The sequence below is a fragment of the Furipterus horrens genome, unplaced genomic scaffold (assembly GCF_987537825.1).
Source record: "Furipterus horrens unplaced genomic scaffold, mFurHor1.1.pri manual_scaffold_17, whole genome shotgun sequence".
Lineage (NCBI taxonomy): Eukaryota > Metazoa > Chordata > Mammalia > Chiroptera > Furipteridae > Furipterus > Furipterus horrens.
The window spans coordinates 79,619,080-79,636,739 of record NW_028327187.1 but is presented as its reverse complement, the minus strand read 5'-3'; the positions used below and the strand labels follow the sequence as shown (position 1 = coordinate 79,636,739).

Genomic DNA, 17,660 nt, shown 5'->3' with positions numbered 1-17,660 from the left:
TAGCAATGAGAGGGCGGTAATATTTTACAAACTTCAATATATAAACCTCCTTTATAATCAAATTTCAAAAGTACACTATGGAAGAATAATGAAAACTTGTAGGAGAAATATAATGGTAACATAGAAAAATGAAGCCAAAGAGGTGGTCAGAGTTTCATTAAAGCCAAAGAAAAATGGGATAGGCAACCAGTTGTATAAAGATTCCCCGGTCTAACAAGCAAAAGATACCAGCCATAAGAAGAGAAGGGAAATTTTTTCTGACACTGAAGTCAGAGAAAAAAAAAACAACAACCTTCCTTTGAATTCTTAATGCAAAGACACTGAGAAAGAGGCATGCCGCAACTCACCTAGCACCGCATGCTGGTCATGGGATTCCTCTAGTTCCTTTAGACACTCTCCCAGCATGTCCCACAGCTCATCTAAGCTCAATTGCTCACTGAGCAGGGGTAACTCAGGTGGCCTCTCCTCCTTCTCCTTCTCCCCCTGTAAGTTTCCATCTAAGCCTACATGGCACACAGAGGAGAGAGTCAGAGAGCCTTCGAGGTTTCCTCTTCATTTAGATTCCCCACAGACCAAACGTGCAGGCCATTAGACAGATCAAGTAGACTGGCCCATTAGCCACTGAGTAATACTGAGCAACATCTAAAAGCAAGCTCTAGTCCTATAATGAAAAAAAATTAGCTTCTCAGTTGCAACTAGCCACATTTCAAGTGCAGGCTATCGAGCACTTGAAATGTGGCTGTGGCTAGTACAACTGAAATAGTGGCTACTGCAGGTAAGTTCTACCAGACAGTGCTGGTCTACTTACTGCCTCGTGGATTCCCAGAGTAGCTGGGGGTTATTAAGTGATTTAACATATCTGAAAAATGGATGTTTTATGACAACACTATCCCAAAGGAACGTGTTAAAGGGGTGCCACTGGTGTGGTTCAGTGGGTTGGGTGTCATCCTGCAAACTGAAAGGTCACTAGTTCGATTCCCGGTCGGGGCACATGTCTGGGTTGTGAGCCAGGTCCCCCAGTTGGGGGCATGCAAGAGGCAGCAGATTGATGTTTCTTTCTTTCTCTCTCTCCCTCCCACCCCCTCCTCTAAAAAAACAAAAAAAACAAAATCTTTAAAAAAGGGGGGGGTACCAAGAAGTATTCCATGTACAATTAACTTGGAGAAACACTGTTAATAACAGCATTCACTGTGTCCCAGGTACATGCATTAATTCATTCAGTCCTAACTCTGAATACCCCTTTATTTTAAAGGAGAAAACTTAAGCAGAGAGAAGTTTGCCTCAGGTCCCAGAGCTACTAAACAAGGGAGCCAAGATTTAAATACATGCTGTCTCCATGCATACCACATCACAGTTTCCTTACTACAGGAATTACGTGTGCTACAAATCTGTAACAAGGACAAGGTGGTTGACTGGTTAGTGGAACTTGATTGGTAATGGCTATTAACACTGAGCTTATGTTATGTTGAGCGCAGGGGCTCCAGCAGACATTCCATGAAGACCAACTCTTCCTTTTGCTGGGCTGACAATGAGGAGCAGTACTGACCAATGGACTGAGTATCCTGGGCACCGGGAGAAGGCTGGTCCACATCCATGGGTGACTCCTCCCTCCGGACAGATGGTTCTGACTGGCTTGAGTCCGACTGGATAAAAGGGAGACAAGGTCACTTAAAGGGTGTAACTGCATTCCTCAGGGACAGGCTAGAAGCTGACCCTACCGCTTCTCACACATCGTAAGCTTAGAAAGAAGCTTCCCATATCTGGTCAGGAAACTGGTAGCTCTTCTAGCTTTCCAGGACAAAAGAATGGCCTTCTCACCAACTCTGCTGTCCTGAGCTAGCAAGCTCCCTCCCTGGACGCCTGCATTGCTTCCACTCCATTCTAGACCTTTGTTCAGTCACATACCAGCCTCCTGGATACTGACTTCAAGATTTCTTCTGGGGACAGTTTACACACGTACGCAAATATAAAGCTGAGATGGGCAGAAGGGATGTTTATTCTTTGTTCACAAATGGTAAAATAATAAGGGAATCAGTGCAACCTTCCACAGGTGGGATTATTTAAAAAGACAATACCTGTTCTATCAGCTGTGGGAAAGAGGCTGGGCAGAAAATATATTCCGGAATAATAGCTATTTTCCCTTTCTACTCTGCTGGAGTCAAGGCTCTCTACTTCTAGGCTGTTCCCAGAATGCTCAATGAAATGATATTGTATAAAAGGAATTACAGAAAGAAAAACCAGACCCCAGGATACCTTTTATCCTGGATCTTGGGAAGGTGACTTGCATGTTTCAAGGACAGGAGAACAATGAGAGTGCCACAGCATACATACATGATGCCAGGCCTTTCCTGTAGCCACTGTGCTGGGATCCCAACAATGAGCTGGCTACCTAGGAACCTGAAGGTTTCCTCTTAAAAGTGCCTGAGTGCCTAAGTGCTAAAGGAATATGGAGAACAGAGGCAGAGGCCAGGGTGGATGGAACAGCTATAGCCAGAAGAGGCTGTGTGGGATATATACCAAGCTCGGGGGACTTTCAAGAGTAGAATTCCTAAAATGTCTCTGCTGTACCTGAATTGTTCCATGAGACTGAAAAATCTTCACCCCACATCCCTTCAGAACCCAGACACTTAGCATTATGTACTTTGCAAAAGCACCACTGTTGACGGGATAGCTGGGAGTGGGGTATGAGGCCAAGCTTTAAAACCAAACCAAACCAAACCAAACTAAACCAAACCAACAAACCAATCAACAAACAAACAAAACCAACAGAAAGTAACCCTGTTGCCCAGAGCATTCGTATAGCAAACTTAACGCAAAAGCATACAAGGTAAGGGCAGTGAAACCCCACTGATGATGTGGTGGGGGAGAGACAAATGAATGAGGGGCCACAGGCATCATGCTAACCGTTGCTGCTTGTTGCTGTCTCCGCGCCCTTTGACCCTCACGTACCATTTGTATAATGGCATCAGCCTCAGCCTCCAGCTGCCGAACAGCTGCCTGGATGCTGCTAGCTGAGCCTAAACCGGAGGAACCTGGGAGGAAGAAAGAAGGCAAGATATGAAATGTAAAAAGCGTGAGTGCCCAATATTCTCCCATCTCCTGGTCTGCCACAGGGCATCTTGCTGAAGTGTTTGAGCTTTAGCTCAGGCAGCTTCAGAGTGCTCATATCAGACGCTAAGAGCTACCATTATAGACAAGGGGAGGGGACACGGTGCTAGGCAGATAGATGGTGGGAGGTGACAGGATTCTGTGGGACAGGAGGAAAGAGGTAGGATTTGGCAGGCCATGGCTGAGGCAACATGGCTGTAATGTTTTAGTCAGAAGTGATCAAGGAAGCAGAAAGGAGGCACACTCAGTGAGTTAAAAATTTTGTTTAGCAAAAGATCCGCCCTCAATTTCCTTGCCAGATTTCCACTCCCCCTTAATTCCTACTTGCACTAGTGAATTTCCTAGGCAGGCAGCTTGAGTGAGATACAAAATGCAGCCATCAACATTTTATGAAAGATTCATCACTTCCTTTTGGAAAGGTCAAACAGGAAGGAGACACGACATTAAGTCTTGCCCTCCAGGGACTCTGGGTTCTCCACCACCAACCCTGCCCCTCAACTGGACACTCCAATTTCATACCTAGCCTGCCTGTCTGCTTGGCTTTCTTGTTAGCTCGGCGCGTGTCGTCCCGGAGCTGGATGATGACCTGTAGTACTCTCAAGAAGAACTTCTGGGTAGATGTCTTGGATGTCAACATGGACATAGAAGGCAGCTGGAGCTCCCGGCCACCCAGAGGTCGCTTCTGAGATGCCACAATTACCACATTCTCAGCCATGTCAAACCTGGATAGTGTAGAGGTGGCTTGCGTATATTGACAGCATCAAAGCATAAACACTCAGAGCAAGCAGGGCTTCCTGGTGTTAACCAGAGGAGTAAGAAATCTCACAAGGAAATCTCTCAAGTAGGCAAAAAAATAAATAGGGTTGAATGTGTATAGGACAGATAAGAGAATCTGCCCAGAGAGAGGGTAAACCAGCAAGAGCCACCTTTCAGAATGTCCAAGATTCTAGTCCGACAGCCAAATGGGCAGCCACCACCCACCTGCTCTGCATTTTGCCTTTCAGCTTGGTGGTCTGTGGCTGTTCCTCAGGAAGGCCATCAGGAGAGAGGGTCTCACACTGGGCTCGCCGCTGCTGTTCCAGGTTGTATTCCCGTAGCTCGGCCAGAAGGGTGCCTGATAGAGGAGCCAGAAAGTGTTCAGAGGCTTTGCCAATGAAGCAGCTAAAAGCCAAACCATTCTAAGAAACCTGCCCAGGCCATTCTTTTTGCTCAGCTACAGAGAACCTGGAGTGAGCAGGAATTTTGCTTTGTGCATCTTGCTATGTGTGCTCTGGACCAACCACTCACCCAGGGCCCACCAATTTACCTGGCCTCAAGAATCTGTTGAAACTGCACGAATTACAGGTCAGTGCAGAGAGGATAATTATCTGTTTTGGAGCCTGTATATCTTTTGAACTTCTGAGGTTTTCGTGGTGATCTTAAGGCAAACTGCTTACCCATCTTAATAGGACAATACTGCTTAACCTCACAAGGCTGCTCTGAGAATTAGGAGGTAACTGTGGTAGAGTGCCTAGGATGTTTCCTGGCCCATGGGTGTTGAATAAATGGTAGCAGTCAAGGAAGGTCAGAGGACTCTTCCAGAAGAACCTTACAATTCTCATGTAGCAAAGACTGCCCTGGGTCTGATAGTCCAATCAATTCTCGTATCACCTTAGCTCCAGGGACGTCTATGAGAAGTAGATAATTAAGCACGTAGCCGGGATCTAGGGAGACCCACAAATGGAATGTGGATGGGAGAGAGCAAAGAGACTAAACGGAAAGGAAGATCTGGCTCTATTCCTTGATTTAATCACTTTATCACCAGGTTTTAGTTTTCTTCTTGGTAAAACTGGAAGGAAGACAACTGAAACTAAATGATTTACAAGTGTTCTTAGAATTTTTTGTACCCTCAAAACTGCACAAAGGTAGAGGGTATTATTTTGACTCTCAATTCCTGAGCCTGAACACAGTATAGGCACATCTCTGAGGTGACAAAGCTGTCTCAGCAGGCTCATCATAGGGCTCTCACAAGTGCCCAGAATAGAGAAACAGGAGGACACTGCCAGCCCTACGCATGTTCATTTGCCTTCACTAACCATGGATTACCTGCCATGTGCCAGACATTGGGGATGTAGAGAAGCCCAGCCTTGCTCTTTCAGAACTGAGCAGAGGAAACCAGATGGCAACCTAGTATCATCAGTGCTATGACAGAACAGAGCTTGGGGGATGCACTATAGAAGCATAGGAGTTTGATTCAGCTTGGAGGTTCAGGGAAGGCTTCCAGAAAGAGGTGACACCTAAGTGCAAGGTTTCAGAAAAACATGATGTGTTGCTCTTATTATTACCTATCTGTTTACAAAGGGTATAACCCAGATGGCGGGCTCCATTCAGTAGCAGCTTGAGAACAGTGTCCCGGGTTCCAGGGTCCCCCCGAGAGAGCTGTAGTAACACATTAGCTGCATCCTCTAGGCCCTCTTCAGAACAAGAGTGGGATGTTAACACCTGCGAAAAAGAAGGGAGAAGGAGTAAGCCTCAACTTGAGAACTAAAACCTTACCTACCCGTGTCTATCCTTTCTCCTCCCAAACTTGGGAGATAGGAAGAGGTTGCACTCACCTCCACAGAGAGCTGCAGCTGGTTTTCAGTGAGGCCCGAAGATACCATCTTAAAGTCTGCACTGCTGCTGCCCCCATCACTGACCTTTGCTGGAGATTTGCTGGCCTTAGTAGTAGCTTTGAGGAAACAGACGGAAGATTGTAAGCCTCTGAGACTAACATTCCAAAGACTTAAGCGGCAGAAGCAAAGTATCATTGAATTGTCCAGGGCCTCAAAAAGGGAAAGTAGTTAAAATGAAGATCCAGCCCTGGCTGGCATGACTCAGTGGACTGAGTGCCGGCCTGTGAACCAAAGGGTTGCCGGTTCGATCCCCAGCCAGGGCACATGCCTGGGTTACAGGCTGTGTCTCTGACTGGGGGCAAGCAAGAGGCAACCACACACTGATGTTTCTCTCCCTCTCTTTCTCCCTCTCTCTAAAAATAAATACATAAAATCTTAAAGAACCACCACCCTGAAGATCCAAACACCAAAGCCAAATGATCTGGGATGCCAAGGACTTTTACAACTGTATCTTTTAAAGTGTGACAAAGAACCTCAGATGTTTCTCTCACCTGTTGCCCTACTATCAGAGTCCTCTCTGAAAGCCCCCTCTTCAAAACCTACTGCTACGTGTAATTCTTACTAGTCTGCTGTAGGACTCATTCCCTTTACTTTCTGGAACAGCCTCACTACTTTATTCTACCGATTCACATTGTATCCTGCTTGCTCTTGAACTCTTTCCTCTGAGAACTGGCTCCCTTAATCAGGCTGAAAAGGTTCGGAGTTCTTTGAAGACAAGAACCTACTCTTTTTGGTGCTTAGCCACATTCAGTGAATGCCTGCTCCTCTTCACAGAGTGTATGTGGCGGGGGGCAGGGAGGAGGGGAGGGGAGAAGAGGAAGGAATGAACAGGAGAGAACTGGGACTGAAGAGGGCAGGAATGAACACCTTTGGGTCTCACAAACACAAATGAAGCTGATCGCTATCATTTAGGGAGGAATAACTGGATGGAGGAGTTGAGGGTGAGGAGGTGTACACACCCCACAGCTCCCAGCCTACGTCCACACTTACTTGAAACAGTAGTGGTAGCAGTCGTGGGGGTAGTCACTGTGGTTGAAGCAGCTATGGTAATGGTGGAAATAGCCGTGGCAGTAACCAGGGCTGCAGCAGAAGTGACAGGGGTGGTTACAGCAGGGGGAGTGGGCGTGTTGGAGGCGGCAGTGGCAGGGGCGATAGACGTGGTTGAGGTGGCTACAGCGGTAGAGGAAGTACTGGTGCCAGAATTAGCCTGTGTTTCTGACACTTTGTTTTCTGGGAGAGCAATTGAGATGAGAGAAAGGAGTCTGAGCAGTTTCTCAGTTAAGAGAGAGCTCCTGCGGATGACTGGGTGTGACAACATGTTCATGAGCTGCCCCAGTGGAGAGGCCTCCAGGCTGTATGGGGAGGATTCCCCCTCACTACCAGTGCTCACTGGCACTGACTTCACGGAGTTTTTGCCTTTCCGGCTGACATTCATGTTGTCCAGTTTCACCAATAAGTCCCAGAAGTCTGTGCAAATGCCACTGCTAGTAGACTGTGAAGAGCATGGGCTGCAGGCCTGCTTACTGCCCCTTTCCCGATCGCTTTCACAGTTTGTTTCTTTGGTCCGCTGCTGTGTGAAGTGGCTGGGAAACACCTGCAGGGAATAGAAGAACAACTGGTTCCTAGGCTCTCTGCTCCTTCGGACAGCTTTGCTAAGATGGGAGAGCTGTCACACAATTTTATCCAACTGATGGTGAGGCAGCCTAGAAAGAAACAACGGCTTTGTAGGGAGAGACGATTAGCAAACTTTTTGAGCATCAGTCTCTGTACTTATAAAACGGGAGGACACTTTCACCACCTTGTGAAATTAAAGAAAAAAAAAGATTATATATTTTGTGTAGTTCCTGGCACAAGGCAGGCCCTTAACAAATGGCTTATTAAAAAGAGGACTAAACTAAGTTCTAGGTCCAGCCAGCTCCATCACTTACTAGCCACATGACAGAGCCACTAAACATTTCTGTATCCCAGCTTCTTTATCTCTAAAATGGAAATAATACAGACTGTTGAAGGTTGTTTTGATGACCGAATGAGATAATGCATAAAAACATACAGTAAAAATAAAAAATCCACAAAGTTATTTATGGGGACAATTTTCTAGAAGATTTCACCTAGGCTGTGGCTGCCATCCTTCCTACAACTCCAGAAGTGGGGTTCCTTCAAGCTCCTCACCTTGGCCAATTGAATGAGTGTGTCCAGAACGTGTCTGCAGACAACAGGAGCAGCCTGGGGGTGGATGTGGACAGTGGAGCCACTGCTTGCATGCTTCTCAGTATGTTTGCGCCCACCTGAACGCTGGATCTGGAATATGTTAGTTCTGCAGCCTAGGGCTGCATCCATGGATACTGAAAGCCAGGAAAGCTGGTTGGAGCTCTTAGACTCCATCTTGTGCAGCAGGTCCAGGGGCCGGTTCTCATGGCTGCTTGACCCACAGCTCTTGCTTGACTTTTTGCCCTTTTCTTCACTTGAGGACAGCTTGGGTGTTTCAATGCACAGCTCACTCTCACTACTGCGCTGCAAGATGGACAGCAGGCTGCGTATGACCCAGTGGCGGGTCTGGGCATGGTAGCAGAGATTTCTCAGTACTCGGTGTAGACGGCTAGTATTTAGCTTTGGTTCATCCACAAAAAGTAGGACCAGGAGACAAGACAGGGCTTCATGGTCCAGAAGAAGTCGTCCTCGGAGGCGGAGGAGAGTGTCCACATTACTGCCAGAAGGCCTGCAACGGAGCACGGTTTCTGGGTTAACACTTCAGCTAGGGCTCTAAGATCATGAGGGGCATGAGCTGGATGGATGCCTCCAAGGAGGCTCGAGAACAGAGGGTGTCCAGTCCAAGGGCTCTTAACAGTAAATAATAAGAGTTGCCCTCAAGTGCCTGCTATGTGCCAGGCATTCTACAAGGTCTGTAATAGCTTCCTAGAGAATAATCCATTTTTGAGATGGACAAGAGGCTCAAACAAGTGACTTGCCCTACATCACATGACTGAGAAGAGAGCAGAGATTCCAGCCCAGGTCTGTATCATCCATTGGTAAAATCAGACTTAGGAGATGTTTATTTCTGCATTCTCTAGACTACTGGTGGTGGTGGTGGTGGGGTTGCCTGCTGTATATAGGCTGCCTGCCTTATATAGGAACTGATCACTCCCTTTACATTTGACTCCACTCTACTTCAGCCTGGTTAATAACAAACTCTGCTCTATACCTGCAGCCTAGACACTACAATCTCAAAGGCAAGTGGTTCATCGTTTTACTATTTGCATGGCAGGTGACTTTCCTTGCTGCAATCACAGCTAGTGCCAGCTTGCCTTACTTTGTGATTATAATCTATAGTAGCTACAACTAAACCAAAAGTGTGGCTTTCTGAAGGGGGAGTCCAAAGATCTGGTTCCTCCACTCATTCAAGGAAACACCCTAGAGAGGTCATCCAGCCTCTCCACCTATAAATTAAGGGAGATGGCCTAGTAGTAGATGTGACAGGTTGTATGGCATGGTGATAAAAGACAAAGGTACCTGTTATGGCTGCTGCTACCCCCCATCTGGAAGGTACCACCTCTCTGTACTGCAAGGCGAGTGTATTGGACCCCACGGTTGCCACTTAGGCGACTGGTGAAAGCTGGAAGTAAAGAAGGACACTAAAATTGGGAAGTGGGGTGGTGAGCTAGGTCCAGGTAATACAAAGGGAAACAGCCTCACGTGGCCAAAGTTTGACATTCCAGAGGCCATCCACTGCCTCCTCTCCATACCTGGGCTTCGGAGAATGGCAGAGAGGGCCGAAGTGCTGCTGTGCCCGAAGAGCCGCTCGTGCATGAGCTGCCGCTGCCGGGCTTCCTGCTCTCGCCTCAGGGCTTGAGCCTCAGCTGCAATGTCAGGTGGCATTACAGCCAGTACGCTGTCCTCCATGTCCTCCAAGACACTACGGCGCAGGTCTGAGGGCAGAGTCTGAATGAAGGTCACAGGGTCCATGGGGGTGTCTGAGCTGGCATTCTGTGCCAGTTCCCGCCGCTGCTGCTCAGCCCTCTGTTGTGCCAGCACCTTTGGAGCAGAAGAAGTCAATGAGGGAATACTTACAGCCAGGCAGCCTGGCCCCACCAACTTCCTGCTCACATACTTCCTCCTGGATGGCTGGAGGCAGGGCGGCTAGGAACTCGGGGCTCACTTCGGTCACACCAGGATTTGCTACTACTGCAGGAGTTGAGCTATTCGTGGAGGGGGCAGTCCGGGTTGGTGGACGAATGCCTAGCTGGTTCTGCAGCACTTCCCGGCGAATGTCATCAGGCAGAGCAGCCAGAAAAGAGGGGTCTACACCCTCGGGGAGACTGATACCTGAAGGGAGATGCAAGATGTGAAGGAACTCACACCTCTACTGATGCTTAAGATGTAAATGAAGTAAAGAAACCCATGGTCTTATTTGAGGAAACCAGCTTCCTGTCCTCATCGCATGCCAAGGACACACAGACATGGCTCACCCACCTTGCCCAGGCTCAGAGGAGCTCGTTATGTGCCAAGTTCTGTGTGTACACTGCCACTTAACCTTCATCGAGACTCCACCATGTAGCTATTATCATCCCCTCAGCATCAACAAGATCAGACAGATTAGGTAACGGCCCTAGGTACTAAGGCAGGAGGTGGCAGAGGGGGATTTGAGCAAAGATCAGTTTGACTCCAAAGCCTGGACTCACTCCAATCTCCAGCATCCCCTTAGTGCCGGTCCTCCTGCCATATATATGCCTACCCTCCATCTGAACAGAAACATTTGATTGGTGGGCATTTCCATGCCAAATGCTATGAGAAGCCTAAACAACCTCGGGATGGCCTGAGAACCCATGTAACTCACCTGCAAGGGGATCTTCCTCTTCACTGCTTGTTGAAGGCAACGGCTCTTCTAGGATTCCCCGGGAATCTGCTCCAGAAATGGCCACAGCAGATTCTCTGGTGGAAGAACTCTCAGAGGATGCAGGGGTAGAGCTAAAGGAAACCATTTTCACGTTGTTCTCTGTATTATGTTTTCCCATTCATCAAGTACTGCTACAATACCCCTTTCTCAGAGAAGCCAGGTTGATTTGCCCCAGTGTACAAAGCATGTGCATTAGTTAATGAGTATGAATGTGGCTTGAAATACCCACCAACACATCTTGCCCTCCTCTTGCTCACACGATGCTTACCCGTTCTCAGGGGCCTGGGCAGGTTCCCCTGACCTATCACCCCTGCCTTGCACTTCTGTCACAACTGGTGGGGCATCCCCAGGAGTAGAGCTGCCTGCTGTGGGCTGCTCAGAACTGCCAGCTGCTGAGGTGTCCCCCACAGCCTCCTCCAGGGTACAGGAAGCCAGGCTGCTGGTGTCCATGGGAGAGCCTTCCAGTTGACTGCTGACAGCTGTCAGTGCATCAGAATCTTCAGCTCTCTCTGGGGAAAGAGAGGCTAGGAGGAAGTCACATGGAGAGGTTAGATCTCTGCCTGGAATTAAGAAGCAGCCAGATTAGACTTCTCACGCTTGCCTGATGTTCTCCCTCATTTTCACCTACTTTATAAGGCTCAGCTCAAGTCCTTTCTATCACCTGCTGAACATTTATGGTGTTCCAGGCATGCCTGTGACACATCTTCCCTGGGCTCACCAGGCAAGGGGTCCTGTCATTTGCAGATTTTCTGCAGGCACCATTTGCACATGCATGTTGGTTCTATTTCTCTCAAAAAACAAGGTTCCTTGAAGGAAAAGAACACCTATATCTTAAGGTTTCTCCAGAGCACAATCACAGACAGCATGGTATAGAGCAGCAATGGCAAACAGGTTTCAATTTACCCTGCTGGAACACTGCTGAGAATTCTGAGGCCCCATTTCAGACTAACGGGAAATAGTGCCATGAGATAAAGGTTGTCTGCCAGCATGGAGAGCTATATGTGTGGGTCATGTGCCTACCATTCCTACAACTATTGATGGGGAGCAAGCTTTAGTCATATAGATCTGAATTTTAATCTCAGCTCCACTGCTTACTGACCTTGGGCTAATTATTTCACTTCTAAGTTTCAGTTTATTCATGGAGATAACACCATTCACTTTGGAGGGTTGTTTTTAAAGAAGTTACAGGAACAGTGAATACCTCAATATACTGTTGGCATAATCACTAGTATCATTAGATACTCAGACATATAATCACTTGAGGACACAGAGAAGAAATCTCAACTTTAGCTAAGAAAGCAACTGTGGAAGCGGAGATCCTATTTGAGGACTTGAGCTTCTACTATTTCACTAAAAAGAGAAAAGAGAAACTACAAGAATGTCCATTTTCTCCTCTTGTACTACCCTACCCCCCCCCCCCCAGCCCAACCTGGAAACTACTCACTTATAGTGGGAGCTGGAGATAACTCCATCTGAGTTGTTTCTGCTTCCCCACTTGGCCGTGCAGGACCCAATTCCTCTGGCTCTACAGGTATCAACAGCTGCACAGAGCTCCCCCCTTCTCCAGCTGGGGACTGTAACTCTTGAGGAATCTCTCCCAAGGCAGGTGGGGGTGGGAGCGTTGGTTGCTGCTGTGAGAGTTGTAGAGTGACAAGGGTGTCCTTGGACTCAGATGTAGCTGCATCAGCTGAAGATGGGGTTGTTGGGTAGCTGTCTGGCATAGGAGTCCCATCTTTCTCGGAAAGAATGACAATAGGTGTGTTAAAGGGCAATCAGCCAAGGACCTGGAGAGCCACTCAATCAGCACATGTGACTTGACCTGAGCTGATCACTGAGCCAATGAGGCAGGATTCCCCCTGACCACCAATTGTTCCTAGAACAGCTCATGGCCAGAATGGGATACCCAGAATAAGGGCTAAGGCACAGTGCTATCTTAGTCCCAAGAATTGGAGATTCCTTTGTAGATCCTAAAAATTAAATCCTTTCTGTGCCCCAGAAGGAAGGGGGAAAGTTCAAGTCACTAAATCATCTGCCCCCTTCCACCACCCTTTTTCTTCCAGTCCTGATTATCCAAGAAACATCTATAATTCTGTCTGATGGAAGCAACTTTGCCAAGAGTAAGTGTGAATATGCCACATACCAGGGAAAGTAGTAAGTTGTATAGTTATCTTCTAATTGGGGCCTAAAATCCCTACCCCACAACAATACAACTTACTACCTCACCCTGGCACAAGCAGAATCCTCTAGCAAGGGCAGTAGGCAAGAAGTCATTATATTGGATGACAGACCCTTTCAAAGACCTTTTGCTAGATTAAGGGCACCAGGACACCTACCCACTTTCACTGCTTTAAAAAAGACTGTGTAGGCTTTGGTACAATCATTTCCCAACTCAAGTGCCAAAGGAGACAGAAGGTAAAGGGAAGCAGAAGTTCTGAGGAAATAGGGGTGGGGGAGACATATAATACCACATGGACCTATCATACTCACAAAATGGCTACTGATATTTAAAGAAATAGAAAGCAGATGGTAGTAAGACCATTTAGCCCACATAGCTACCTTTCCCAATAGCAGGTTGCTCAAAATAATGTTCCTAGACGTTTAGATTCCACAGACCTATAAATTTATATATAAAGTAAAGAGACTAACTTGGATTACCAACTTTTAGTTTAGCCAAGTAAGAAACAGAATCCCATCAATATCATTTTGTAAAAAATATTTTGATACCAGAGAACTAGGAAGGACATAATTGCTATAAAAATAGTCCTTTAAAAGTTGGATAAACTCAGCTTCCTGAAAAACTCATTACACCTCCCTTATTTTGTTCATTTTCACTGAGGATTGGCATTTGGGAAACCACTGTCATCATGTGTTCTCATGAAGCACCACACCATGGTAATCACCAAAAGGGACAGGACACATGGCCTCACTACACATGCCAGGAGGCAGCATAGCATAATCAGAACAAGAAGTTAAACAGAGTGCGTCGGAGGGGAAGTGTACCACCGTGGGAAAGACAGTAGACTGTATAGTTATCTCCAAGATGGGGTATGACCCTAAAACTATACAATCTACTACCTCATCCCACAGAGCACTGGTGTTCATCTTCAGCCCACCTGGGCCAGCTACTTCGAAGGGTCCGGAGAAAGAACCAACTGATTAGTAAAAAGGGGAAGAGGAAGGGAGAGTTACCTGGGAGGTTCTGTTCAGTGGAGTCATTTGTCTTAGATGCAGTACACTGCAAAGAGAAGGGACAGACCAATGTGGGACTCTGCAAGCTCGCAAGATAGAGGTCAACTGTAATAATCACCATCCCCCACATATGCCATCTAGGTGTTCAATGACCTGAATGGAAGATGAGCACTGTAGTGTACAAATGTTCCTCCAATTTCTCAAATACATACTCATGTTCAAAGATGGCCTGGGGACAAGGGGGGAAGCTGCCAGGTAACTGACTGAAGAATGAGAGGAAAGGATAATAAAAATCACTTTCCAGCTGAGCTGGACATAGCACATGATCTGAATGCAATCATGAGACCAGCAAGAATTTCTGAAAGTTTCATTTCTACACATTTCCCTTCCCTGGGCTCATTTTGTCTACTCCAGCTTCTTCTATCACATTCCAGGCTTGCTTATTTTCTATCCCTTTTCACACGTTTAAAACAATGTTACTGTTTATTAGCTAAAAGTTCTATACAAATGTATTTGTTAGATAAAGCTTGTTATCATAACTGAATATTTCAATATCCTCATGTTTGCCCTGGCTGGTTTAGCTCAGTGGATTGAGCGTCGGCCTGCGAGCTAAGTGTCGCTGGTTCGATCTTCCAGTCAGGGTACATCAGAGAAGGAAAACTCTGACTCCAAAAAACCTCCGCTGCCTTGCAGCATACCTCTTCAGGGGAAAGGCTAAGGGAGTAAACCCCGACAGAAAATCCGGAGCTGGAGTCCCTAAGGCGGTTTGACGTTGTAGTCAACACCGGCAACTCCTGCAGCGCACCTGAACCCAAGCTGTATCGACTCCAGTCTTTCCCTTGGACCCTTCAGCTGCGAAGAGGGGGGGTCTGCTGCATGGGCAACAGCAGACCCTCCATATTACCCTGCCCAGGCTCTGTAGCTTCAGCGTCATCACAAGATGTCGATTCAACACGGGAGGAGACAGATACCATGTCACTCCCGAGTCGGACTGCACAGCCATTCTCGGCGGTGCAGATAGACTCTTAAGAAGCTACACCATCGTCTCTCGAGACGGACGGCTGCCGACGACGACGAATCTACTGGATTCCCTAACTGCTGAGTGGCATATAAAGTGTTTAAAGTCTTAACTTCTTTGTATTTCTATTGGCTTTTACTTAATATATTTTAAAGCTATAGTGTTGAAGGTTCCAGAAGTTTCAGAAAAAGGTAGGTAGCTAGCTTCTTTCTAATCCAAAATCATGGCAGAGATTTTGAGAAAATGACATGTGGTGATGGGGTTCCAAGTAGAAACATTTTCTCTGCTCTGAAGCCTAAGCAGATGAAGGAACAGGGTTATCTTGGTAAGGTTTTCCCCCACCTTCCACACAGTTGGTAAGGCAATCTACGGAAAAAACTGGAACTGAACCTCCAAGAGCATGGTCGTAGTCAAGTCATTGTTCTTGTCTAGCTGCAGTCAATGAAAGTAGAGAATACACAGTGTGACCAGTGAGTCAGGAGCCACTCTGGTTCTGGTTCGTTTTCCCCAGCAAGACACTAGGGAAATTATCTTCCCCCTGGGCTTGAATTCTTTTCCCCAGACCATGTGAGTATACAGCCAATTCGGAATGGATCATTTCTCAGGTTCAATGTGAATGTTGGAGGATTCTTCAATGACTCTTGGTGCCATGTGTATGTCAAAATCATAGAAAGTTAAGGCAGACATAGCCAAAGATGAATCCTCCCAGCCCTCAGGAATCACCTGTGCATTCTGATCCCTGTTCTCCTTATCTTCTTTGCCTTTGTCAGTTATTTTTGTTTCTTCCTCAGCCAGTTGTTTCCTGCGTTTCTCTCGTCTTTCTTCCAGCTCCTCATCCCTCAGGAATTCCAGGTGATTGACAATGGGTACTTTAACAACTGGATCAAAGAAGCAAAGATCAGAGGAGGTAAGGGAGGAACCCAAGAGGCAGAGCTTGTGGCCACAGAGAACCAGGAAAACAACTTTCCATGTATTTGTTCCAGCACTGGAGGTCTCACTACTGCCCTGATAACCAAGCGTCACCACACACCTGAAACACAGTCGTGCATACTCTCAGCATCGAGAACTTTACATTCTTCTGTCCAGCGGGTCAAGGCTGTGGGGATGCTGGACAAGGTCCCTGCAGAGGAACAAAGGAGAGTGAGAGTTTCGCCTTGTCATGTGCCAACTGACCCCAACATGGCAGTATTTCCCTACTAGTACCCAGTGTCTATCACAAGGTTTGACACATCACAGGTACCCAGAAGTAACAAAGTTTTTGTTGCCTTTGGCTAAGTCACTGAGTGGTTCTGGTTTCTATTATAAGATGGAGTTTCTCCAGGCTGGCAGGGCAGATACTGTTCTGCTTTCCCTCAGCAGGGAAGTAGAATGCACCCTCCCCTTTAACCATACAAACTTGCCTGCTTGGCTGGTAGCTGTGCTCTGGTCATGGAAAAAGTCATCCAGCAGTTCATCGTCAGACCGGGCAATAATGTGGACATCATCATTACCCACCAGGAGGCGGGCACGGCCCCGGCTTTGTAAGGGAAGGCTGCTGCTCAGCTGAAGGATGTCAGCAGCAGCAGAGGGACCGAGCAACCTGTAGGGTGATGGTAGGGTGCCACGGTCACGGTACATAGCAGCTCTGCAATTTGTTACTGTGAGGCCCTTTCTGTATCCTCTTGAAATGTAACACTATTATGGACTGATCATACTACACATAACTCTTAGTTACTTTTGTAACTACTTCATCAGTTTGTAGACTTTACTCTGGCTGAGGGTGTGTATCACTCCACAGTTCCTAGCACAGAGTGAGTGTCATTGGTAACGCCAGGCACTGTTAGGGTATAATGCCTCTCTTGCACACCCATTGTAGTCTGTACAATGACCCTTATGATACCTATATCCCTAAGCCTTAGGGCATCAATCCTGTTCTGTCTAGATCTAAAGTGTTAAGTATTGGGTATATGAGATGCTTAATGATTGCTGAATGAATACACAGGACACTTAAGCAAAAGCAAAAGAACATGTTATACAATCTGGTATTCTCCAAAAGGCTGCACATAAAGTCCACAAAGAAATGGGACAAACATGTTTTTTGTTTGTGTGATGAGAGCATTAAGTGATGAACTGCTTCCCCCAGGTGGAGACAATGCTGAAGCCCAGTAAGCCCAACACCTTCTGAAACTCACCTCTGCAGTATGAGAGGAGGGTTGGGCTGGCGATTCCCAGGGTAGTGAACATGAATGGTGTGGCCTGTATTGGCTGTCAGCTGCCTTAGGGTCCTCTGACTGCGCCCAATGCCCTGGGTAAGACGGGTTGTAGAGGAGCCACTGCCCAGTGTCAGGGAACTGTGGTCTGCATGGCGTACCATCAGTGGGTGGGTGGTAGGGATATTTCCTGGGGATGGAGGGATGTCTGCTGCAAGGACAATATGCAAAGGGGTCAGTGCCAAAAAGAAATTTCTCCCATGGTTGTTCAAGCAGGGCCTTACTTCCCGACACAGAAACCTTAGCTTTGCCCTTTTGCCCTCATTCCCATACCTCATCTGCATTCACTGACTACCATAGCTTATGCCACCATTTTTCACCTAGATATTACAATAGCCTAAGTAGTACCTTCTCCCAATCCATTCTCCACAATGTAGCCACAGTGATGCTTCTGGACACCTCAGAAACATGCTGCTCCCTCCTCCTGGAAGACTCCTCTCCCTCTTCTTCACCTGCTCTTTTGTTCTTGGCTTAGATGTCACTTCCTCTGATTCTACAGATTGGCTTACTTACCCTTTACTCTTTGCTTTCTTACCATACTACAATGTAAT

The 17,660-nt window shown here is 47.0% G+C and overlaps 1 protein-coding gene across 9 annotated transcripts in view; it reads right to left on the bottom strand.

Moving 5' to 3' along the window:
• The window catches only part of HUWE1 (HECT, UBA and WWE domain containing E3 ubiquitin protein ligase 1), a 166,729-nt gene that overhangs the window by 5,770 nt on the left and 143,299 nt on the right, over window positions 1-17,660 (bottom strand). For 6 of the 9 annotated variants that reach the window (XM_090264628.1, XM_090264636.1, XM_090264632.1 and 3 more), the window contains 20 exons: window positions 17,032-17,260; window positions 16,261-16,439; window positions 15,891-15,980; window positions 15,584-15,738; window positions 13,843-13,888; window positions 12,098-12,385; window positions 10,922-11,213; window positions 10,594-10,724; window positions 9,868-10,082; window positions 9,503-9,791; window positions 9,270-9,372; window positions 7,932-8,478; window positions 6,753-7,356; window positions 5,703-5,818; window positions 5,433-5,589; window positions 4,090-4,222; window positions 3,628-3,830; window positions 2,905-3,032; window positions 1,547-1,643; window positions 348-503 (listed from right to left, as the gene is read on the bottom strand). In XM_090264628.1, coding sequence (XP_090120754.1) covers window positions 348-503; window positions 1,547-1,643; window positions 2,905-3,032; window positions 3,628-3,830; window positions 4,090-4,222; window positions 5,433-5,589; window positions 5,703-5,818; window positions 6,753-7,356; window positions 7,932-8,478; window positions 9,270-9,372; window positions 9,503-9,791; window positions 9,868-10,082; window positions 10,594-10,724; window positions 10,922-11,213; window positions 12,098-12,385; window positions 13,843-13,888; window positions 15,584-15,738; window positions 15,891-15,980; window positions 16,261-16,439; window positions 17,032-17,260 — 4,158 coding nt within the window. The remainder of the gene's footprint in view (window positions 1-347; window positions 504-1,546; window positions 1,644-2,904; window positions 3,033-3,627; window positions 3,831-4,089; window positions 4,223-5,432; window positions 5,590-5,702; window positions 5,819-6,752; window positions 7,357-7,931; window positions 8,479-9,269; window positions 9,373-9,502; window positions 9,792-9,867; window positions 10,083-10,593; window positions 10,725-10,921; window positions 11,214-12,097; window positions 12,386-13,842; window positions 13,889-15,583; window positions 15,739-15,890; window positions 15,981-16,260; window positions 16,440-17,031; window positions 17,261-17,660) is intronic. The other 3 variants (XM_090264634.1, XM_090264633.1, XM_090264637.1) reach the window with 3 other exon arrangements.